At 45.9% G+C, this 22,676-nt stretch overlaps 2 protein-coding genes and 2 non-coding genes across 4 annotated transcripts; 3 read left to right on the top strand and 1 right to left on the bottom strand.

Annotated features, from left to right (window-relative positions):
- Positions 1–80: 80 nt before the first annotated feature.
- Positions 81–5,458, bottom strand: LOC115405162 (zinc finger protein 354B). The gene is made up of 8 exons (XM_030114647.1): positions 5,448–5,458; positions 4,804–5,342; positions 4,114–4,711; positions 3,515–3,575; positions 2,536–2,685; positions 2,324–2,457; positions 1,886–2,009; positions 81–1,778 (listed from the first exon to the last, which is right to left on the bottom strand). The coding sequence occupies exons 2-8, from the start codon at positions 5,239–5,241 to the stop codon at positions 1,634–1,636; spliced, it is 1,650 nt and encodes a 549-aa protein (XP_029970507.1). The 5' UTR covers positions 5,242–5,342; positions 5,448–5,458; the 3' UTR covers positions 81–1,633.
- A 4,431-nt stretch (positions 5,459–9,889) lies between these two features.
- ccr9a (chemokine (C-C motif) receptor 9a) lies at positions 9,890–13,168 on the top strand. Its single transcript, XM_030115694.1, has 3 exons — positions 9,890–10,069; positions 11,157–11,226; positions 11,317–13,168. Exons 2-3 carry the CDS (start codon positions 11,173–11,175, stop codon positions 12,376–12,378), a joined length of 1,116 nt encoding a protein of 371 aa, XP_029971554.1. The 5' UTR covers positions 9,890–10,069; positions 11,157–11,172; the 3' UTR covers positions 12,379–13,168.
- A 3,347-nt stretch (positions 13,169–16,515) lies between these two features.
- On the top strand, positions 16,516–16,587 carry trnap-cgg (transfer RNA proline (anticodon CGG)). The gene has a single exon. It is a non-coding gene; the product is annotated as a tRNA-Pro (tRNA).
- A 1,893-nt stretch (positions 16,588–18,480) lies between these two features.
- trnap-cgg (transfer RNA proline (anticodon CGG)) lies at positions 18,481–18,552 on the top strand. The gene has a single exon. It is a non-coding gene; the product is annotated as a tRNA-Pro (tRNA).
- The last annotated feature ends 4,124 nt before the right edge of the window (positions 18,553–22,676 follow it).

Below are 22,676 nucleotides of genomic sequence, written 5' to 3'. Positions count from 1 at the left end.
TCAGCTGTGATCATCACACCTGAGAGCGCCGATCACCTGTAATCGGCTTGCCGCTGGTGCCACCGGGGGGGCAAACCAACCTGGGAGCAGACTGCAGGACAGCGTCTCTCGGTCGTCAGGGAAACCGTCCACCAGCCTCTTCATCATCCGGGCCAGGTCCCCGTCGCCCCGGATGAGCTGCAGCATGTTGCCGTCCGACAGCTCCACCCTGACCTGCATCTGCCCCCCCGCCCCGAGCTCTGCCCCCACCTCCACCACGCACATCACGCCGTCCGACATCCTCCACCGCTCGGGAGGCGGGAGCAGAGGAAGATGGAAGCAGAGGAGAGGAAGAAGAGCGGGAGAAGCAGAGTGGAGGAAGAGGAGCGGCGTCTGAGCGGCTCTGCCTCAGTTTCAGAGTCAGGGCTGAAAAGTTAAAGCAGCTTTGAACGTTAGCCGCCACCCAGAGAGGAGGGGATCACATCAGCTGTCTGCTTCTCATCAATAACCACCTTCAGAGCTGCAGGATTATTTCTGAAGCTCAAAACACTAATACAGCTGACCTCCACCCTGAAGACCCAGGGTATTTAACTCCACTCATTTTCAAATGGACACAGTCAGATCGAGGGGAAAAACATTAAAAATAAATCACGTCAATAAAATTATACTGGATTTAAAGACAATCACTTGTAGAAGCTCTGAATTGATCTGACCTGCTGACTGGTTGACCTCTGGAAGCCCACCACCACGCCCCCCGAGACCCCTTCCCCTCAGCTCAGCGTAATGAGGTTAATCAGCTTGAGGGGAGGAGGGGGAATCTATTTCCTGCTACACCACTGAACCAGTTTAACGGCATGAGCGCTGCAGCAGCGTGTCTCGAAAAGGATTCATCCATTAACTTTATCTGATCACTAAAGATCAAACTCAGGAGAATCTGATCAGAACGTTCAATCACATTAAACATGTAAACGCTCTTTATTGTTTGAGCACTGTTTCAATAGCTTGACTCTGCTCTTCGCTCATACTGAGACGTATTCAAGGCCCACCTTCAAAAATCAGCTTGAAGTTTGTCTTCTAATTTTTTCTCTTCTTTTCAGCCGCTTTATTTTCGGGTCCTTTTGGTTCCAGATCATTGATCCAAATTGAAGCCATGGCCGAAAGCCTTCAGTTTTCCCTTCAGGATCAATGAGGTGCAGTTCAATGATTTCTATATTTGGTTCAAATGTTTTGCACGCCATTGCAACCTGCTTTCTTTTGCATTAAACACATTGTCCCCCCTTTATTTTGACTGTACTATGTAAAAATCTGTTTGTCTGAAGTTTAAAGGTACAGTCTGTAAAATTCATGTAATGCCACTTTTCTGCATTACATGCAGTAATATTTTGACTGTTCTTGTACTTCTGAATCGGTTTTCCTCTCTTCCAATAGTCAGTAATCTGTCATGATGTCCGTTTCATGATTTAATTTCAAGTTTCAAGATTTTCCATGATTTATATTCAGCAGCTTCAATTCCTTTCTCATTAAAACAATCAAACATGTTTTCAATATAAAAATATTTTTAATATAAAAATCCAACAAGCATATAAAAATAGATTTAGTATAGATTCAGTTGTAAACATGTGACGCCTGAAGCCGATGTGAGCGCAGCGTCCAGTCAGAGCGCCGCCTGCTTGTGGTGTCTGCGGATATGCCTCAGCAGCAGCTGCCGGTCGGGGCTGGAGTACTCGCACCGTTGGCATGGAAACGCCTCGCCGGTGTGGTGCCGACGGGCGTGGAGGTCCAGACTCTTCTTCTGGATGCTGACGGCAAAATGTATTCTGTTACTGTGGTAACGGACACAACTCAGCCAGCGTGTGTGTGTGTGTGTGTGTGTGTGTGTGTGTGTGTGTGTGTGTGTGTGTGTTACCTGCTGTAGTCACAGTGCTGACACCTGTACGGTTTCTCCTGGCTGTGAGTTCGACTGTGTCGCAGCAGTGAGCTGCGATCTATAGAGGCATACGGACACTGAGCACACCTGTACGGCTTCTCACCTGGGTACACACACACACACACACACACACACACACACACACACACACACACACACACACACACACACACACACACACACACACACACACACACACACACACACACACACACACACACACACACACACACACACACACACACACACACGGAAATCAGTGTGAGTCCATTTTGTCCCAATGTGCGTAAGAGTGTTTAAATCTCTGGGTGTGTTCCAGATTTCTTTCAGTTTTTGCATCTTTGTATTATTGGCGTCATCAAGTGTGTGTGTGTGTGTGTGTGTGTGTGTGTGTGTGTGTGTGTGTGTGTGTTTCACCTGTGTGTGTCCTGAGATGCTGCAGCAGCGAGGCCTTCAGCCTGCTGCTGTACGAGCAGTGGGGGCAGCGGTGAGGCTTCTCTCCTCCATGAACTCCTCGGTGACGCTTCAGAGTCAGTTTGGAGGAAAACGTCCTGCAGACCATGGAGTTCACGTCTCAACCGACCAATCACAGCGCAGCAGCAGCAGCAGGAGGTCACACTCGGGTTTACCTGTGACACAGCGAGCAGGAGAAGCCGGCCTGGTCTCTGGTCTCAGCAGACGTCCTTTCATCCTCTTCATCTTCAACTTCTTCACATTTGATTTTCGTCCTCGTTTCTGAGACGTCCTCCGGCGTCACAGTCTGAGATCTGGAGTCTGGACTGCAAAGCAACACACACATCCTGATTTCTGATTGGCTGGAGGGTGCTTCAGACCATGACAACAGAGTGAACAACAATAAAGACAAACAATTTTGCGAATTCTTGGTTGGATTATATTTTGAGAGTGAAAGCTGTGTGAATGTGGCAGATGTGAGTTTATTTACTGAAACCATCATCTGATAAAACTTCTGATGAGGCAGCATTCGGATGTTTAGGAAACAGAGTCCTGATTATGTTGGAACGGTACATATATGGGAAAACCAGGGGAAAAGGACATACTACATATGATGATCGTCAAAGATTTGATTAAGTTATTTTCAGAAGACAAAAAAACAATATTTTTTGGGAAGTCGATGGTTTTTGGGACGTTCAGAGAGAATTTTATGAAGAGTTCTATTGACATTTTGGGAAGATTCGAGGCTCAATAAACAATAGAGGTAGAAGTCAATGGTCTGTTATTAAAACAATTAGGAAGCGAGGAATGGTCAACATTCTGATGTTTGAGGAACTTTTAAAATATGTAAGAAATGTAATGAATCTGGAGAGCAGTTTGATGACGTTTAGAGAAGTGATGTTACTGTAATAGTTTAATGATTTACAGAAAATTGTTAAATAATGATTTGGGAACTTGAAAAGTGGTGTTTTACAGAAGTATAGGTTTTAGGGGATCAAAGATACTTTTTGAATATTTTATAAGCAACTGAAAACCACTTTCCACTAAACTGAACGCATACTTTGTGATCTCGGTTAGTAATCTGACAATAACTTAGCAACATTTAGAGGAATTTTAGCTTAATTTCCTCTTTCTAACAAAATGAATCACAGCTACCTGTCGCGTCTGCTTGTCTTCTTTGGATCTGCTTGTCCAATCAGCTGCTCCCTCCATCTGTCTGAGGAAAAACAATCACAGACTCTGTAAGAGGAGTGTCAAACATAAGGCCCGTGGGCCAAAACCGGCCACACCAGGCTCCCACCAAACCACCAAGCAAATGATAAAACTTTCAAACAAAACTGATTTTTTTAAACAATTTCTTCAGAGGAACGGAAACAGCACAACACCGAGACCTGAGCTGAGATTCTGCCATGAAAGCTTTCAAAGTGACATTACCCTCAAAGCCAGGCTGTCAGGGGAGTTTGTGAAAACATGAATATTGCAACAGCAGGACATTTCGCTGTATTTTGCACCAGAAGGTTTTAATAAAATTGGCTTCAAGACTGGAAGAACTATTCTTGATAACTATTTGTTCTTTGTAAAATATCAACATTTTCATCCTGTATAATCTACATCACTACTATAAAGATTCAATTTTACGGTTACTATGGCTCTATTTCACCAGCTCGCTGCACTCAAGATGAAACTGGGCAGAATGTGGCTCCTGAACACTCTGTTACTTCGATGGCTGGTGAAGCTGCTGATGCTGGATTCACCTGTTTGCTGATGAGTGTTTTGTGACGTGACATTTCCAAGAGTGCTCCGGCTGGCCGGTGCCGTCTTCCTCCTCCTCTTCTTCTTCTTCTCCTCCTGCTGCTGCTGCTGCTGCTGCTGCTGCTCCTGGCCCTGCCTCTTCCTTCTCTTCTTCTTCTTGCCCCTCCTCCGGCAGTGGCTCCTCCAGTGAGGCTCCAGCTCCTCCCAGCTGTCGGCCGTCCAGCCGCACCGCACGCAGCCGAACCCGCCGGCGCTCCGGTGAGACCTGACGTGGACGTCCAGCAGTCGCTGGGAGGAGAGCGTCAGGGGACAGAGGAGACACGGCAGCCTCCGCCGGCCGGAGGGGGGGCTCCCGGCTCGGCTGCCGTCTCGCCGAGGCCCGTCAGCGCTGAGCGGAGCTGGAGGCTGAGATGCAGGAGCGGGTTTAACAGTGGAGATTCGACACAGACCCAAAGTCATGAGGTGGGCGGACTGCGCCATCTCCTCCTGGGTGGCGGGGGGGTCGACGTGACAGGACAAATCCACTGCGCTCTGCTGCAGGGGGAAGATAGAGGAGTCCTGCTCTTCCTCCTCCTCTTCCTCCTCGAACAGAGTGCTGACCTGCGGGAAGGAGAAGGTGTTGACTCAGCAAAGTTTGACGTTAAGGAAGAGAGGATGTGGACGGGTGAATGACATGTTTCCAGGTGTGTCACCTCACAGGTGTGTGCGACCTGCAGCCCTCCTTCACTGCCGATGTCGCAGGTCGGGGGGCTCATGCTGTCCAGCATGTTGTACAGCAGGAAGTCCTCGTCCTCATCACTCTGCTTGGACTCTCCGGTCAGATCGAGCCGATAGGGTGACCCCGCCCCCTCTCCGTCCTCCTCCCCTCCTCTCTCCTCGCCGTCCGTCAGGTAGGCGAGGTCGGAGGGCCGGTGCCTGTGCAGCAGGTGGCTGCTGATGGACGTCTTCAGGCCGCAGGTGAACTGGCAGAGTTTGCAGCGGTACAGCTCCACCAGGAAGGACTCGACCAGCCCGGCCGGCAGCCCCTCCACCTCCCCGCAGTACAGGCTGGAGCTCGCCGCCCCGCCCGCCACCTGCAGGCTCACCGGGCTGACGTCCCGGTACCGCTGGCTCACCCACGCCACGGCCATCACATCCCCAGGCGAGGCCCTGGCAGCCCGTTGGCCTCTGATTGGACAGCAGAGGCCTCGAGCTGGAGGCCTTGACCTTTGACCCCTGCAGGCTCCCAAATCTGTAGAACCAGAAATTAAAAAACAATTGTTTTCACTTTAAATTTCCATCTCTGCTAACTATACATGGTGAACCAAATTTGAAAAGAAAAAAAAAAGAAAAGAACCAATAAAATCCCGGAAACATTTCCTCAGATTCTATCCGCTGTGCGGACTGACTGCTAACAGGCAGCTAACAGGCTAGCAGCCGGCTAACAGCCGCGTGTGCATGTGAGAAGCGCACGGTGCTCCTGCATGATATCCGGACCTGAAGTCGCCTTTCGGATCGTTTCTAGCTCAACATTAAACCGTCCGTCATGCACGAAGAGTGTTATAAAACGTGAAGACGGTCCCTCTGAAACTCACCGGCGGCTCTTTGTTTACATCCGCCTCCTCTTCTTCTTCTTCGGCTGTTTGTTCAGAAGAGGAACCAGCGACTCAGCACTGCCCCCTGCTGACTGCAGCGGAGCACAGCAGCGACTGGCTCCTCAACAAGGCCTCAACGTGACCTGAACAGCTGGTTCTCAAAGCAACAGTAAAGTTTGTGGTCCCCGAAGGAGAGTTCGTCTCTGGCATAGCGGTGCAGTTTACTGAAGATCAAAACAACACCGTCACAGGATAAAAAAAAAAAAAAAAACTAAACCACAACTTTAAAAAAAATATTCAAAAAATCCCGACAACAACCAACCACATGGTATAAACACACTACAGGTACATTTGAAAAACACTGTAACAGGTCATACAACAATCACACGGAAAAGAATATCAAAAAAAAAAAAGAATTTTTAAAAAAGTAAACACCATCACAAAAAAAAGATAAAAAGCATCATAAAAACTTCATTATCATCATTGTATAGAGAAATACACTGTATAACAGGACAGTGTAAACTGTAAGCAAGTGTTTCAATTAATTCAAAGTTTTTTTGTTCACTTTTTTTCATTTCTCCAGAGAAAGTGAAAGAAAAATACAAAAACATTCCCCTGACCTCAAAAGTTTCCTGTGTGAATGAAGCTGCATTCAGGTGTGAAAAAACTCACTTTCAAAAATGTGCTTGTTTGAAATTTTGATATTTTCATTCACTAACACAATCATTTCATTTGTACCGCTTACAGCAGGGATGTCAAACGTACGGCCAGTGGGCCAGAACGAGTCCAGTCTGGCCCCACTATGGTTCACAAGATGAAAATTTCCAACTGTGAGAAATAATGAGTCTGTAATTAAATGCAATGTAGTTAACTGAACTTTTTTATTTCTGCTTTAACCTGGATTATGATGTGTGTTAGTTCTATGGACCCAGGATACAGATGGAGAACTGTATGATAATTAATTAACTGATTCTAATTCTTGGAATTTGAAAGCTATTCTGATCATGTTATGAACTAGCTTACTATATTTTTGAATTTCACTGCACGTGGCAAATGTTTTCTGTCTTTGAAGATCCAGTCTGTAAGGAGTACATGGAGAACATTGTTAAAACTGCAGTTCATTTGTTCAAATTTCAGGTTTGGCGTGCATTTTAAAATGATAGTTTAGTAAACACAAACCTCTTAAAGATATATTAAAACTGTTTCACTGAAGCAAAGACAGAGATTTAGAATTTAGGCATTTAAATATCATGATGAAATTATATTATAGGGTTGTTTTTTTATCTGTGTTGAAAAACTTTACATTTTTTGTATGAAAGAATATCTTGATGCATTTCATGATCGTGTGTAATGGAGATCAACGCACATAAAGAAGAGAGGTGGTGCATTCTGGGAGAACACCAGTGAAGACACGGTGCCACTCCCGGTCAGCCGCTGCTGCCACTGAGTCACACATAACACCACATGATGCTGTTTTCACTGGCGATGTTTCACCAAACTCATGGCAGGAGGAGGCGGTCGCCGCGGTAACCAGCATGTGACCCCGCCTGGCGAGCGAAGAAGAAGTAGCACCCCACATGATGAGGCTGTTTACTCTGTGTTTAACAGGAAATTTCTGTGTGTGTGTGTATGTGTGTAACGTCACTGAAACAGGAAGCTGGCGCATTGCGTGCCAACGTGTTTGCACAGCGCGGCCTTGCATGACAAGCTGCGACCGCAAACACGCACCTGCTGGTTGTCCCGGGGAACCCTTGTTGCTGTTTTTCGAGCCCCTCGGTCTGATGGCAGCCAGGATTATTTTATCTGCACGGCGTCAACATATTAGAGCGCTGATCAGAAAGTCCGATAAAGACCACATCTGGGGGGGGGGGGGGGGGGGGGGGGGGGGGCAGTCTCAACTTTCAGATACTACAGATCTTTCACATGCATGCACGCAATGTATACATCTGCATGTGCGTGTGTGTGTGTGTGCGTGCGTGCATGTACCCATGTGCTGTGTGTATTACTTTCATTCGGAAAGATAGACGGAAGAACAACATGTTCTCCAGGTCCGACCACAAGCACCTCAGACACCACTAATATCGCTGTTACACTCCCACTAGAGCAACAGACCAACATTTAGTTACTCTAGTTCTGTTCAGCAGAGTCAAACAGCAACCGTTTAGTTATGGTTGGTTCAGGGGATTATGGATCTGAGTTACAGGAAAGAGAAGAATAAAACTACCTAGAGAGACAAGTACCATTTATTGATAAACAACATGTCATGGTGCGTAAAAAAAACAGGTTATATAATCAGTTGGGCTCATTTGCATGAAACATGCCCGTTGATGAAAAAAGCATTTTCGAGTCACAGTGAAGGGGATCAGAGGGTCACTGATGTGCAAAAAAGGCCAAATCTGACTATTAAAAGACAGTTTTGGACAAGTGATCTTCAACATAGAATGGTAAAATATTTAGTTCATAATATCCAGGAGACAAGGTCAAAGTTCAGGGTCCTGATTCTGTAGTCCAGTGTGTAGACTCAGGAAAGCCAGTTGAAGCTGTTCCGCCGCCAGGGATCTGTGGTTCTGTCCCCAGTTTTCGAAGAATGTGTCTCGACGTGGGTCTGCTTTCAGATTCGTGTTTGTGGAGGTTTGATTCGCCGTCTGCGGCGGCTGGGTGTGTCTGTGTCGTAACTCTTCCCCTGCTTCAGACGGCTGTCTGAGTCTGTCTTTGTGCAACGTGCCTCCTCGATTCCTGCATTCAGGCTGTCTGTCCTCTGATGCATCCATCAGAAGTCGTTTTTCCAGCCTTGTAAATAAAGTCTATGTTTGACGCTGCCACCGTCGTCTGACCTTCAAATTACCCGATTTGAAAAACATCTCTGAGTACGATTCCAAAACGCAAACATCGTCTCTGGACCAAAGGTCCTTTGAAATGAGCTGAAGCGACGTGAACTGCTCTGAGGTCAGCTGGGCTGACAGGTGAAACTTGTTTGGTTAAAGGTTTTCATTTGTGTTACATGACTTCTGTAATTTTGAAAGGTTATAAAAATCCCGCCTCATCGAGCACTGGTTCTCATATCAAGACCTGCCAGATAACCGGCCGGCTCTGTGAGCTCGTTCAGGTTGTGGTCGTCAGTTTGGGGTGAAGGGTCGTCTGCCAGCGCAGTGAACTTGGACCCTGAAGGCTGCAGAGTGGCTGGTACACGTGCTGGAACATCACATCTCTCTTTCACCACACTCACTTCTCTATTTGTGTTTGTGGTTTGATCTGTTTAATTCAGAGTGAACACATGTCTGGGTTGACTGGCTTTTACTCGTACAGATTCTATCTTTGCTTCAGACTTTAACGGAGCAGTTTTCAGCTCTCGGGCCTCTCAGCAGATCCTCCTTCTTATCTCTCGTTTGAGTTTTTTCTTCCACGTTCTCCCAGGATATAAGTTCACAGGAGAAGAGTCTATGTGTTGAGCAGACCTGTCTGCTGCGTTTAGAGCATTCAGACATTAACAGAAACGGTTCTGTCCCTGCTTTATTAAGATGTTTTTCTTCCATGAGAAATGCAAATATGTCTGAATATGATTATATTTTTGGTTATCTGTGTTGAAATAGAAGAAAAATCTATAAGATGGATTCTAAAATTCATGTTTCATCATATGTTTTCACATCCTCAGAGGTTTATTAAACCCCCTCTCTGACCGTTATTTCCCTCACCTCAGCGTCAGATGCCATTCACTCCAGAGCTGACTGGTTTTTAGGTTTAATTCTCATTCTGCTGCATCTCAGGAATTGAAATCTGGATTTCCCAGATGTGAGACTGAAACCCAGCCTGATACGTCACCAAGGGGGGAAAGCACAGTAAATACATGTAATCCTGCAAAAATGGCTAAAAGAACTATTTTGGTTCCACCCTAAATTCATTTATAACTAGCAATCTCATTTAAAGATCCTTTAGTTTGAAAAAAAAAACAAACTCTTTATTAGTGTTTTGAAATGTGATAACATCAAAATAACTCTACAGTAATCTGAATTAGATTATTGAATTCTGAACAAAAAGCATTAAATTTGTTTTGACACAACAGTAAAGGCCTTTGATTTAGTCACAGTAAACTTTTTATTGTTATAAACTTGTGTAATTCTGTAAACAAACGAACTCCCAAAGAAGCTGAGCACGACTTTGTTTAATCCCACCCTGTGATCTGCTGTAACCTGCCGCATCGTCCCTCCTGCTGTCATTTCAGGGGTGACGTGCGCGCCATTCAGCTCCTCTTCGCATCTTCTCTGACGGTTTGTGGGACTTCTGCTTTGACTCGTCGTCAGCCTGTGGTTTAACGGACGCAGACAGACAGACAGACAGACGCAGAGAGCATCTCAGAGAGACGCAGCAGAGAGCAGGAGACGTGAGGGTGAGTTTACACCTGCCTGTGATTTTCCTCTGTTTCATCTACTTTTCAGAGGATTATATAAAATGTGCACACTCTTAAAAAGTGTTGTGTTTTAAAAGATTTATTTCTGCTTGTCAGCGTTTGAGTTTTAGTTATTATTTAATGTCTACATTATATTTCGTTAGATTTTTGTGTTATTCTGATTCATTTGCCCTCCTGTTTGTTATTTACATGCCAGTTCAGTCAGAGTTCTGCCACACGTACATCTGAACTGCAGGCGGATAAACAAAGGAAGAGCTGTCGTTAGAATAAAATCCCTGCACTGATTTAATCTGATCAAACTTATCAGATGATTTTCATGATTTTCATCTGAGGCTGTCAATTATTTATTTTGATGAAAGTGTGTATTTTATCAAGAGTTGGGCAAAAACCACAAAGAAACATCGAACTGCTCTCCTGCACATTTTACACCATGTGACTGAGGTTTTACTATAAAAACCAGGAGTACGTCCGCAGTTTGAAGAAATACGTTTCACTTTTACCTGAGAACATTTTGTCCTCACGTCGACGTTTGCTTACGAGGCGAATTGAAACAGTGCAACTTTGTCTTTGAATGGATAATGAAAAAATTAAAATAGATGTTTTGATCCAGGCCAGGTGTTGACAATGCAATATAAAGAGACTGCAGGAAGAGTTAAAGTATTCTGTGGCTTCACATGAGCAGTTTTCGTGAGTTGTAGTCATAATAGCGTTCGTAGTAATAGTAGGACTTTCAGTGCTCCTTCCAGCTGTTACAGATCCATCAATGCTGCCAAATCCACATCTGGATGTTAGCCAGTAAGGAGAAACATGAGTATCAATAAACATGAAGAGTGTCAGTAGAATTTTTAAAACAGTTTTAGCAATTTCTGCAATGTTGCAAAAAAACAAGGAAAGAAAAAAATCGCGGGAACGTGATGCAACATCAGAAGACGTGTGAGTAAAAGTGTCAACACGTTGCTCAACACGTGAGGGGGAGGAGGAAGACGGAGACGAAGAGAGAGGAGGAGGGCTCCCTGGATGTCTGTACTACTACTGTACTCACTCTGTTTATGTTTACATCCTAAAGGTCAAAACTCATCAATATGGACATTATGAGCACCACGGAGGGGCTGGTGACGGCGATGACCACCACAGAGGTATCAATCACCACTCATCTGTTCATCCGTGACGGAGTGTGTCCCCATGCTGGTGTGTTTGTCTGAGTCTCCTCCGTCTCCTCACTTCAGGATCTGTCCTCCTCCACCGACGACGACTACGACATCCCCGACTTCATGTGCGACCGCTCGACCGTGCGGGAGTTCAGGGGTCTGTACGAGCCGCCGCTCTTCTGGCTGATCGCCCTGGTGGGCGGCGTGGGCAACCTGGCCGTGGTGTGGATCTACGTGCACGTCCGCCGCCGGCTGAAGACCATGACGGACGTGTACCTGCTGAACCTGGCGGTGGCCGACCTGCTGTTCCTGGTCACGCTGCCGCTGTGGGCGGCCGAGGCGTCCTTCAGCTGGATGTTCGGCCCCTTCCTCTGCAAGATAAACTCCGCCCTCTACAAGGTCAACCTGTTCAGCAGCATACTGCTGCTCACCTGCATCAGCGTCGACCGCTACACCGTCATCGTGCAGACCACCAAGGCGCAGAACTCGCGGTGGGAGCGCCTGCGTTACAGCCGCTTCGTGTGCGCGGCCGTGTGGCTGTTCTCCGTGGCGCTGGCCATACCCGAGTTCGTGTACGCCGCGCCGGCCAGGGTGGAGTCCCAGGAGTACTGCAGGATGGTGTTCCCGGCGCAGATGGGCAACGTCACCAAGATCACCGTGCTGTCGCTGCAGGTGAGCATGGGCTTCTGCCTGCCCTTCATCGTCATGGCCTACTGCTACACCGTCATCGTCACCAAGCTGCTCAAGACCCGCAGCTTCGAGAAGCACAAGGCCATGCGCGTCATCCTGGCGGTGGTGGTGGTGTTCATCGTGTCGCAGCTGCCCTACAACAGCGTGCTGGTGGTGGAGGCCATGCAGGCCACCAACATGACCATAACAAACTGCGACAGCGTGAAGGCCCTGGACATGCTGGGCCAAGTGCTGAAGAGCCTGGCTTACCTGCACGCCTGCCTGAACCCCTTCCTCTACGTGTTCGTCGGCGTCCGATTCCGCCGCGACGTGCTGCAGCTGATAAGCTGCTGCCGCTGCCGGGCGCAGGCCGGCAAGAGCCAGACGAGCAAACCCAGCAAGGCGCCGCTGAGCTCCACCCGGATGTCCGTGATGTCTGACAGCGACACCGACCAGGCACTTTCGCTGTAGACACACACACACACACACACACACACACTGAAGGGACTTCCTGCCTGCGGTGCAGCGCTCTGAGGCGAAGCCGACGCGATGAGGTTCATCCAGTCTGTCTACTGGGGGCAGACGTTGCTGCTTTTGTTGAGTTCCTGATCCTCATCAGCGTGCAAAGACGCTCATCAGCAAAGACAAAGTAAAGACAGAAAGAAAATCAAAGTCCGTTTTGAAAGACTGCAGCCTTCATGACAGCATTCAAAGATTAGGTGCGAATTAAGAGTGAATTCTTCAGGAGATTAAAACCCTCTGCAGGACTTTTACAGCCGTCTTTCCGAGTATGATATCAAACCGCACATCATTGTCTTCTAGAATCATTTCCAGAGTTTTTTCAGGATTTTCACTCAGGACTTTCCAGGAACGTTCTCATGTCATCGCGATACATTTCCAAAGACTTTACTTGAATGTTTTCTTGTACAGTGAATGTAAAGCTTTTCCCACATTGCGGCCGTGTGGCGTGAGCTGCTGTCTTTCGGGACCTGTCGGTCACTGGACTTACTGTTACTGCATCATGGTGAGACGACGTCTGAAACTGAGCCAGAAACATGATTGTTTGCTGCTTATTTTTTGTTACTGTCAGACTGCAAGGTCCTCACTTCTGCTAAGAAAGGCTAGCAGAAGCTAACTGGTGTCTCTCCTCCTGATGGTGTACATTGATTGTAAATACAGACACGTCTCCAACCCGAATGTAATGTCTTTTTTTATCTGTGTGTCTTCTGTCATAAACAATAAAGAATGAGTAACAAGTCTCTACGGCGTCTGAGTGCGTGAAAAACAGGAGGAAGTTGATGAGCCCTGTCACAGTCCTGTCTTCACATCCTTCCTCCTCACATCCTGTTTACAGCTGGAGCGCATCAGATGATCCGGAACCAACCGAACCTCCTCTCACTGCGCTCGCAGATCGTATGAGTGACGCACAATTTATCCAACAGCAGGAATTAGAAAAACAAACGTTAATTTGCAGTATTTCGAAATAAACTCCTCCACACACGGGTAAGAAGAAAAATAAAGTACACAGCACCCAGTTGTTTTAGCACATATTTTAGAGACAACACTATAATTATTGGATATAGACAGTAAATCCAGTGTGTCTTTTAATGGCTTCCTCTGGGTTCTAAAACCTCCTACTGATCATCACATCTCTTTGTTTTCGTTCCTTCACATCTTCATGTGTCTCAAATTAAACTTTTCCCACTTCTCATTTCACTAGTTTTGAGGCAAACTCAACGAAGAGGAAGTTTGATATTTTTCCCAGACGTGTTTTTCACATGTCTGGAACGACGGTGTTTATCCTCTGATGTCACTTGTGATGCTCATGGCCACAGAAAGGAGAAGCTGACCTGCGGTTTGACTTTTTATTTTTTAGTGCAGGTCAAAAACAAACTGTGACACATGGAGAGAAGTGAAAAGAGTCAAACTGAGAGATACAGATAAAGGGCAGTAAGGTCTGGGCACTGCACATGAAGTAGAGAGTAGAGTACAGTGTAGAGCATGCAGGGCCGGCCCGGGCTTCAGAGGCGCCCTAGGCGAGCCCGAGACGAGCGCCCCTCGGGAGCGTGTTTTTCGAGCGGTCCCGACATTTGTTGAGCGGGGGCGGGGGGTGGGGGGGGGGGGGGGGCGGTTCCGCTGAGGAGCGATGCCAAACAATACCGATCAGTGCCGGGCAGGGCCGAGGACGAGGAGCGCAGTGCGTCGGACCGCTGCACAGCGGGGCACACGGAACACAGAGCGTCGTGGCGCCCCTTGTACGACCGCGGCGCCCCCCTCGGGACGTGGCGCCCTAGGCGGCCGTCTAGTTCGCCTATGCCTAGAGCCGGCCCTGAGAGCATGACATAGTGTAGTGTCGTATGTCAGTATAAAAATGAGTGTTCAGTTCATGTCAGCTTTACTTATGTTTACACCAGCAGCTACATCACAGTCCTTTCTAGGTACTTTTACAGAGAAACACCCAACGATTTCCCATGAACAAGCAGAGGCAACTGTGGAAAGACGAAACTCCCTTTTCAAAGGAAGAAACCTCTACAGAACCAGAATCAAAAAATGTGTTGTTGTGAATGAAACCAGCTAGATGAGGATTAGTTAAATGGATAGTTCTACATTGGTCTTCTTACGGTTAAAATTTTGTGACCAAAAATGTATCATACTTTGGAGCAGTGTGTAGTGACAGTAAACCACATTTCTTTGAAATATAGAATACATTGCAACAGTGCTTTGAACTTACCTGAACTCCACCACAACATGTGAGTGGTGACGAGGAAACATTCAGATTTTACCCAGAATTAAACTAGGGTCAGAGGTACGAGCAAGTCCCTTCTCAAACCAGAAGCCACGAGGACAGTAAGGCCAGAGGGTGACTCAGCGACAGGCGGCTCTGGGAGGCCGACACCAACAGGAACTGATGACATGAGCGCCGGCTTGACTCAGTGTGATTGAAGTCTGGCTTGGACGGCTTCTTTTTCCTGGTTATAAACGTATACTAGTCTGGTTTTAAAAAGACTTCTGTCTTCTTGCTTAGTAAGTTTATCTGATTGTTCCAGTGAGTTGGCACGTCTCGCTTCTAAATTTTGATCAGACTAAAATTAGTTTTCAGACTAATAGTTCTGTTTACTTGAATTTCTCTATATTTTAATATTTACAGCGAGAGTAAGTTGTTTATTTATTCAGAATTTATTTGCAAGAGGGTTCACATCTGTTAAACCGTCTTGTGGGTCGTGGTGAGAGAGGTGTTGAAAATAGGCTTCAGTGGTTATCTGGTTAACAGTCGGTATACATAAAGCGACATGCATGCATTTCTTTCTGCAGCTGCTGTGAAAGTTTGTTTTCACTACAAACTGATCATATCCTCTTATTCTGGTCAGTAGTTTTGTGTCCCGTTTCTTCTCCGCAGCCTGCAAAAGTTTTCTGATCTGGTCTTCTATGAACCTTCTGTTTTTTTGCTTCCCCTCTGGTTCTGAAGAAACAATCTATTCTTAAGATTTATCAGAGTCATTTTATTTCCTTAAACATGATCGGGACTTAGATGACTGTGACTCTTGAGGCTCTTCCAGGTGGCGTGTTCCAGGGACAGACGGCACCTTTGGTCCAGTCAGGGTGTGTGATGCATGTTCTGTGGAAAAGGGAATGTCCCGTCAGTAAATCTGGCCAAAAATCAGCTGATTCCAGTGTGTACGTCAAATCAGCTGACCCTTTAGTCTGACGATTTTGTGTCTTCGAAAGAAACAGGATTCCTGTGGTTACTAAAAATTAGTAGCCACCGTATCACGCAAATTTCCCAACAGGCAAAATGCTCTCTACATACTAACAGTTTGACTGGAGAGAGCATTTCGCCTGTGCTGCTGTCCTTGGTGTTGGATTAGTTCCATTGACGGTTCCTTTGCATGATGTTCATCTCGTCTCTGATCTCGTACGTGGAGAAGTTGAAATGAATACATTAAAGATTGAAACTGTAGCAAACAACTTCAAAAAGAGGCAAACGTCTTGACAAACAGAAATCTGCTGAGTGAAAACAATTAAAAAACAAATTCGCAGACAACTGTCTGCCGCATTTGCTGGAAACTTTTGAAAACTTTCAGTCGCGGCAGAGGTTTCAACCACTTCCTGCCTTCCTGCCTAACCGTCAGAACTTACTGCTGAGATTCAGCAAGCAGATGATAAATCTCGAGACTTTTACCTGAACAGACGCTGCAGGGACTTTCAGTTGACAATTCTGTTTGTGCTGTCATGGTGACAGCAAGTGAATGTGTCAAGAAGCTTGAGCTGAGTGTGTCTGTGTGGTTGGGGAGATCGTGGTCAAACGCACTTTGACAGTTAGCTTGGTTTCCCCCATTTCAGGTTCAGTACAGTAATTTGGACTATGAAACATGGCTCCTAAAGCTCTGAGCATTGCTCATAAGGTTTTGTCCTCTGCAGTTGTCATTCAGCCATTTGTTTTACGTAGGAAAACACTGAAACCACGTTTTTAAAAGGACAAGTATAAGTAGGAGTACTAACCTGTACTTCAAGCTAAAGCCTCATTCATACTCCATATGCAAACAAAATGTGACGCACCTGCCTTGTTTATCACGATTTGTTCGGTTTTTTCACTTCCTTTGACATCTTGGCTCGTTGGTCTAGAGGTATGATTCTCGCTTCGGGTGCGAGAGGTCCCGGGTTCAATTCCCGGACGAGCCCAGAGAATTCTTGCTTCATTTGGAAGTCAATGGCTCCCAGCTTTGGTCGTGACACCGTTTCGTACACTTGTCAGTTACATGGGGCTTTCCTTACCATCTGAGTCGATGCCACACCTGAACACCTTAATGTTCATGCTTTCAAAGTCTGTGCTGACATAGTCAATATCTGTTTCTGTAGATAGACCAACTGTGCACATGTACGTCTATAAAAAATATGAAAAATGGCGACCCAGCGCTATGACATTGGCGCAGGAATACGTGAGGACACGAGCAGAAGATGATCATTTCAATTCTATGAACTGGTATCATGGCTGATGACCAAAGTTTAAAATATTTACCCTGAAGAGACAATGCTAATGCCAGGGCACATCCAAGAATTGAACCTGGGGCCTCACACACCCTAAGCAAGAACTATACTTCTAGACCAATGTCCTACATAGTGAGGAGGCAAAAACGGCTGGTCCCTATGGCTACCTTCATCACCTCCAGGGGCTCACTCTCAGAGGGGCTTCCCTGACCAGCCACCCTCAGGTCCAACACCTGAACACCAGGTCAACTTTCTTCCCCGTCAAGTCAACCTTGTCACAATCGACACCGAGACTGGAGATTGTGAAAGGCAGCTCTTGAGGATCAGGAGTGAGAGACGAGAGCTCAGTCCTCAAAGAAGCCGCAAACAAAAGGCAGCTGAAGCTATCAATGCAAAACCTAAGGCAAAGTCAACTTAGAGGACACACAGATATGGGGAAATGGTACAGTCTAGCATCTGGAAAGACGAGGTAGAGGACTTTCTGCTGAATTTTTTCTCCTTTTCTTTTTCTGCCCCCTCCCCCCTTATTTTCTGGAATTTTTTTCTTTTTTTTTTGCACTGCAGCGCAAGGGCTTAAGACAATGCACTGGAGATCCTTGGTGCTCTCCATGCAAAGTATCAAATCGTATGGACAGCACTGCTCTGTACTCTCTGAAGGTTACAGGAAGATCTGCTACACAGCAGAAATCTATATATTCTAGAAAGCCCGGGTATGATGGCGCCTGTGTTTGGCTCTGCCGCTGCCCAGCTTTCTCGTGAGCTGCAGCTCCTGCCTGTTCTTTGTATTATCCTGTTCGTTCTGCTGTTTGTCGACGATGGATTTGATGCTCGGGTGTACGATCGCCAGACTCTTCTGTTCATCTGGGTGGATTATGGTGTTTCCACTCCTTGGGGTTGTTATCCGCAATCCGCGGCGCCTGATCCGTTCGTGTCAGTTGCTGACGGCGTTCCTTGTAGTGGTCTGAAGCACCAAGGCCTCCACAAGTACGGAAGAAGCAGAGGGAGAAGGGCCGGAGTTCAAGTGAGGCTGTGATGGCTCTGGAGGCGAGGTATTGCTGGAAAACACTGGCGTTCACTTCAAGCGAGCCATGGCCCGATGCTCCTCTCATTCCGTGGAATAATCTCCTGTCAACACTGGCTGCGTCTGTCAGATTGTCCGTTCTCCTGGGAGCTGAACCCGGCTCCTTCGATGTGTGGAATACCCCGCCGTGGCAGAGTGAGTACATGTCATCTGCGCCCTCTGCCTCGGGATTTCCTCGCTGAGTTTCCACCTCTCCAAATGGTGCGACTCAATGAGCGAGAACCCATAAGAACCCATTTCAGGTTCAGTCCAGTAATTTGAACTATGAAACAGACTCTTAAAGCTTTGAACATTGCTCATGAGGATTTATCCTCTGCCGTTGTCTCTCAGCCATTTATTTTATGTTTGAAAACACTGAAACCACGTTTTTAAAAGGACAAGTACCAGTACAAGTACTAACCGACTTCAAGCTAAAGCCTGATTCATGCTGCATATGCAAACAGAATGTGAAATGCCTGCCTTGTTTATTACAATTTGTTCAGTTTTTTCACCTCCTTCAGCATCTTGGCTCGTTGGTCTAGAAGTATGATTCTCGCTTCGGGTGCGAGAGGTCCCGGGTTCAATTCCCGGACGAGCCCAGAGAATTCTTGCTTCATTTGGAAGTCAATGGCTCCCAGCTTTGGTCGTGACACCGTTTCGTACACTTGTCAGTGACATGGGGCTTTCCTTTACCATCTGAGTCGATGCCACACACACCTGAACACCTTAAAGTTCATGCTTTCAAAGTCTGTGCTGACACAGTCAATATCTGTTTCTGTGGATAGACCACATGTGCATGTATCATGAAAATGGTGATCCAGCGCTCTGACGCTGGCGCAGGAACAGCTGTGTAGGAATTCGTAAGGACAGGAGTAGAAGACGATAATTTCAGTTCTAAAAACAGGTATCATGACTGATAACTATATTTGAAGTGGCAATGCTATGGCACATCCAGGAATTGAACCTGGGGCCTCACACACCCTAAGCAAGAACTATACTTCTAGACCAATGTCCTACACAGTGAGGAGGCGAAAAGGGCTGGCCCTCAAGGCTACCTGCGTCACCTCCAGGGGCTCACTCTCACCCCCAAATTCCACATAATCCGTCTGTGCTCTGGTCCGACCCCCGCAGCAAATACATTGCTATTTTAATGACTGTAGCTGATTCCACAGCCTCCGTTGCGCTACGTTCGGCTCCGTCTGGGTCCGCCCTGCTCCGCTCCATCAGTCCAAAATAGAGCCAAGGTCTATTTTTCTCTCCAGTCCAGTCCATCCAGGTCTCCATATGCATAAATTTCCACAGTTCAGATGCACCAAACAGGAAAGAGAACTCCAACAAACTCTGGCTTTAAACAAAATAAAATCATTTTGTCTTTATTAAAAACTTTAAACTGTTTAAAGACGTTTTATTTGCCCTCACATTAATTTTCAGATATATCACGAATAGACATACCATACTGATTAAAATGTACACTTTAAAAAGCAGGCAAACAAAAATTAAAACACACTTGCAAGTTTTATATGACAAACTTCTATTTAACCTGCAACCAAGCTATAGTCGAACATTTCTGAATGTTGACACAGCTGCATAAATGGCCTATTTTTTAGCTATTGTCCATATTTTGTGTTTTCTACAAAATACATATTCAGGACCATGTATGCATTTTATTCTGAATGGCCTGAATATGCTCGTCGCGCATGCACTTCTCTGCTTCTCCGTTCGGGCGGAACAGAGGCGTAGCGGAGCAATGCGGGCGCTGTGGGTTTTGAGAATACGGAGCGGAGCAGAACGGACCTGACCGGACCGCAAACGGAAGATGTGGAATTTCGGGGTCAAAGGAGCTTCCCTGACCAGTCACCCTCAGGTCCAACACCTCAACACCTCAACACCGTCACAATCGATACCAGGAATGAAGATTGTGAAAGGCAGCTCTTGAGGATCAGGAATGAACTGGCATCATGATGACCAAAGCTGAAAGCCATTTTCACTGAAGGGCAATGACAATAGGAAGAGCTCATGCAGGAATTGAACCCAGGACCTCTTGCATCCAAAGCAAGAATCATACTGCTCGACCAACTCTCAGTACTGTCCAGGTGACTTTGTAGGAGCTTTCCTGCCTTCCACAGACAGCATCTTTGTGAGAAATGCAAACTGAACTGCACAATGCTGTGAAGAGCTTTGGGAAGTGTCGTTTTGTTTCTGGAGAAAAAAACCAAAAACATCTCCAGTAGCAGTATTTATACACAATCTCCAAAGAATTTAGAAAACAAGTGCAATTTAAACGAATTCAAGTTAAAAAAAAAACAAATTTTTATTCTGATTATCTTATCAGTATAATGAAGCGTCTCTCACTTCACTGTTTGATGTAACTGAGTTTGGAGGAATTAAAGGAAGAACTGAGAGCGTTCTTTCTGGAGTTTTACCAGACAAAGCTCAGCATCCAGTGTGTTTGTGTGTGTTCAGTGAACAGAGCTGAGAAGAAACACTGTCAAAGGATTGAACCCTCAGTACTGGACAGGGTCTCCAGCGACTGTCAGGAAGTGTAAATGGAGAAGCAACGTTGTTGTGAAAACATATGAAAGTTTTGTGTTTTCACTTGAAAACAGCTCCTTAGTCCTTACTGTTGAAATAAAGGTGAACGAAAGGATCTGTCATCTTGTGTGAACACACTGATATCAGAGTTTCCCTTCACATATTTAGAATACTTTAAATTCCAGGTGGAACCCATCGATCTGATTCCGTTCGTTCATCTGTCACATGGCTTCATCCAGGTCGAGCTCATGGGACAGTGTGGTGCTGCTGGAAATGATTCAGAAACATGATGAGGTTTTAGTGAGTTCTTAAGTTAAACTTGTGTCGCAGAGTGTTTAAACTTTGACTCAAGACGCAGGATGGTTTTCATCTGCTGACAGAATTGCCAAGACAAGGTTCTCTGACTCCAGCAGCGAGGAGGCTGAACTACCCAACGTCCGAACCATGTCATGTGATCAGATCATGTGACCAGGCGGCGTTTGATCAAACCAGTTGCCTGCATTATAATTATAAAACTGTGCAAATTGTGGCGCCGCAGCCGGCATCAGCTCCAGGATTTGCATAGTTATAATTATAATGAAAGGCGACTGGATTATAACCCTCCCGACCCTCCCGATGGCCACCCCGCCCCTGATCCCAGCAGTGTTTGAGTGCGTGTCCACGGCGGCCATGTTCTTCCTGTTCATGAGCCTTCGGCAACGCGCGTACAGCGTCAATTTATGTCACATCCCCACGATTGCACCGGAAATTCGGACCCCGAACTGCAGCCAATTATGTGGCACACACCCTGTATAAGGCAACAGACAGATACGCGGACTGGCCTGTTATTGTAGGTTTTTAATGCGTCACGGCCCATTAGCATTGAATAAACTGGAAATGCATGTGTAGTTATTCACAAATCTTGCCTTAAGTCCCTTTAAATGGATCTATGTGGGATTTTTTTTAATTGTTTTTTTTTTTCTCCAGTTTTCTTTTTATTTATTTCAATGCAGTGCCCATGCAAGTGTTCTTGTTAAAATTACCTCAGTAATAACTATATTGCCTACACAGTGAAATGCTGACGTTTTGGCATTCAACAAAATATCCTATTTTTTGAAAAATGTGTAACTGTGTTTCTTTACACAGAAAAAAAATGATTAAAACCGTTAATCGGATTTCAAGCAAAAAAAAAATCAAGATTTAATTTTTTGGCTATATCAATCAGCCCTAGCCTAAATCTTATTCTTGCCCTTCAGCTGGCTCTTTAGGACCTGTCTTACTCTCTCTAGGTATTTGGCTGTGGCTGACTTTTGAGCTGCTTCCTCATGGTTACCATCAGGGTTGAGGAGTAACGGATTACATGTAACGGCGTGACGTAATCAGGATACAAAAAAATTGTAACTGTAATCCGTTATAGTACACGCAAAAAATATGTAATCTCGTTACAGGTACTTCTGATAAAAACACGGATTACTGAGCGGGATTACGTTTGAAAATCAGACGGAATATACCAGCAACAACAGACATATGACACTTTACGGCACTTACAGCACTTTACGGCACAAACCGCCACATCGTAGATCTATAAACAATAGATACCGCTGTCTTGGACTAGCCTCCCGCTTATGGAGGTAAATTTGTTTCTTTATTTTTCAATCGAAAAAAAAAGTTGCTCCAATCGCAAAACATGTTTTCAATCAGAAAAAACTTCACTTCAATCAAAAAAATGTTTTCAAAGAAAAAAAACTTGTTCAAACACCCAAAAAATTTGATACCCCAAAAAATTGCATATAAGCCTGTTTTTTGAAGCCTGTTTTTTGATTGAATCATTTTGACACAAACGTCCCGCAGTGGGCGGAGGCTTCTCCATTGGTCGGGCATGTTTGAGTGACAGGTGTCCACACCAATGACGAACCTCTCCAGAAGAAGCTAGAAGCTGGAAGGTAGCTACTTGTGTGTGCGGGGAAGTCAGTCTCTATTTCGGTCCTTTGCAGCTGTCGTCACGCTGTTGCATTGAGCGATTGAACCGCCATTTCCGTGGCCAGGTCTCGCTTTCGAGCTACTTTCTGTGATTCACGTTTCTGAGTGCGGTATTATTTCTTCAAAACGGGAAGATCCTGTTGCGTGAAAGGCGACCACAGTCGGTCACGTCGATGGAATGGGAGCAGGACAGACGACAATCTACGTTTTTTTTCCCGTTTCCCAAGTGGAA

This window comes from Salarias fasciatus, chromosome 18 (genome assembly GCF_902148845.1).
Source record: "Salarias fasciatus chromosome 18, fSalaFa1.1, whole genome shotgun sequence".
NCBI classification, from domain to species: domain Eukaryota; kingdom Metazoa; phylum Chordata; class Actinopteri; order Blenniiformes; family Blenniidae; genus Salarias; species Salarias fasciatus.
Note: the sequence above shows the minus strand (reverse complement) of the source record. Positions and strands in the feature narration are given on the sequence as shown.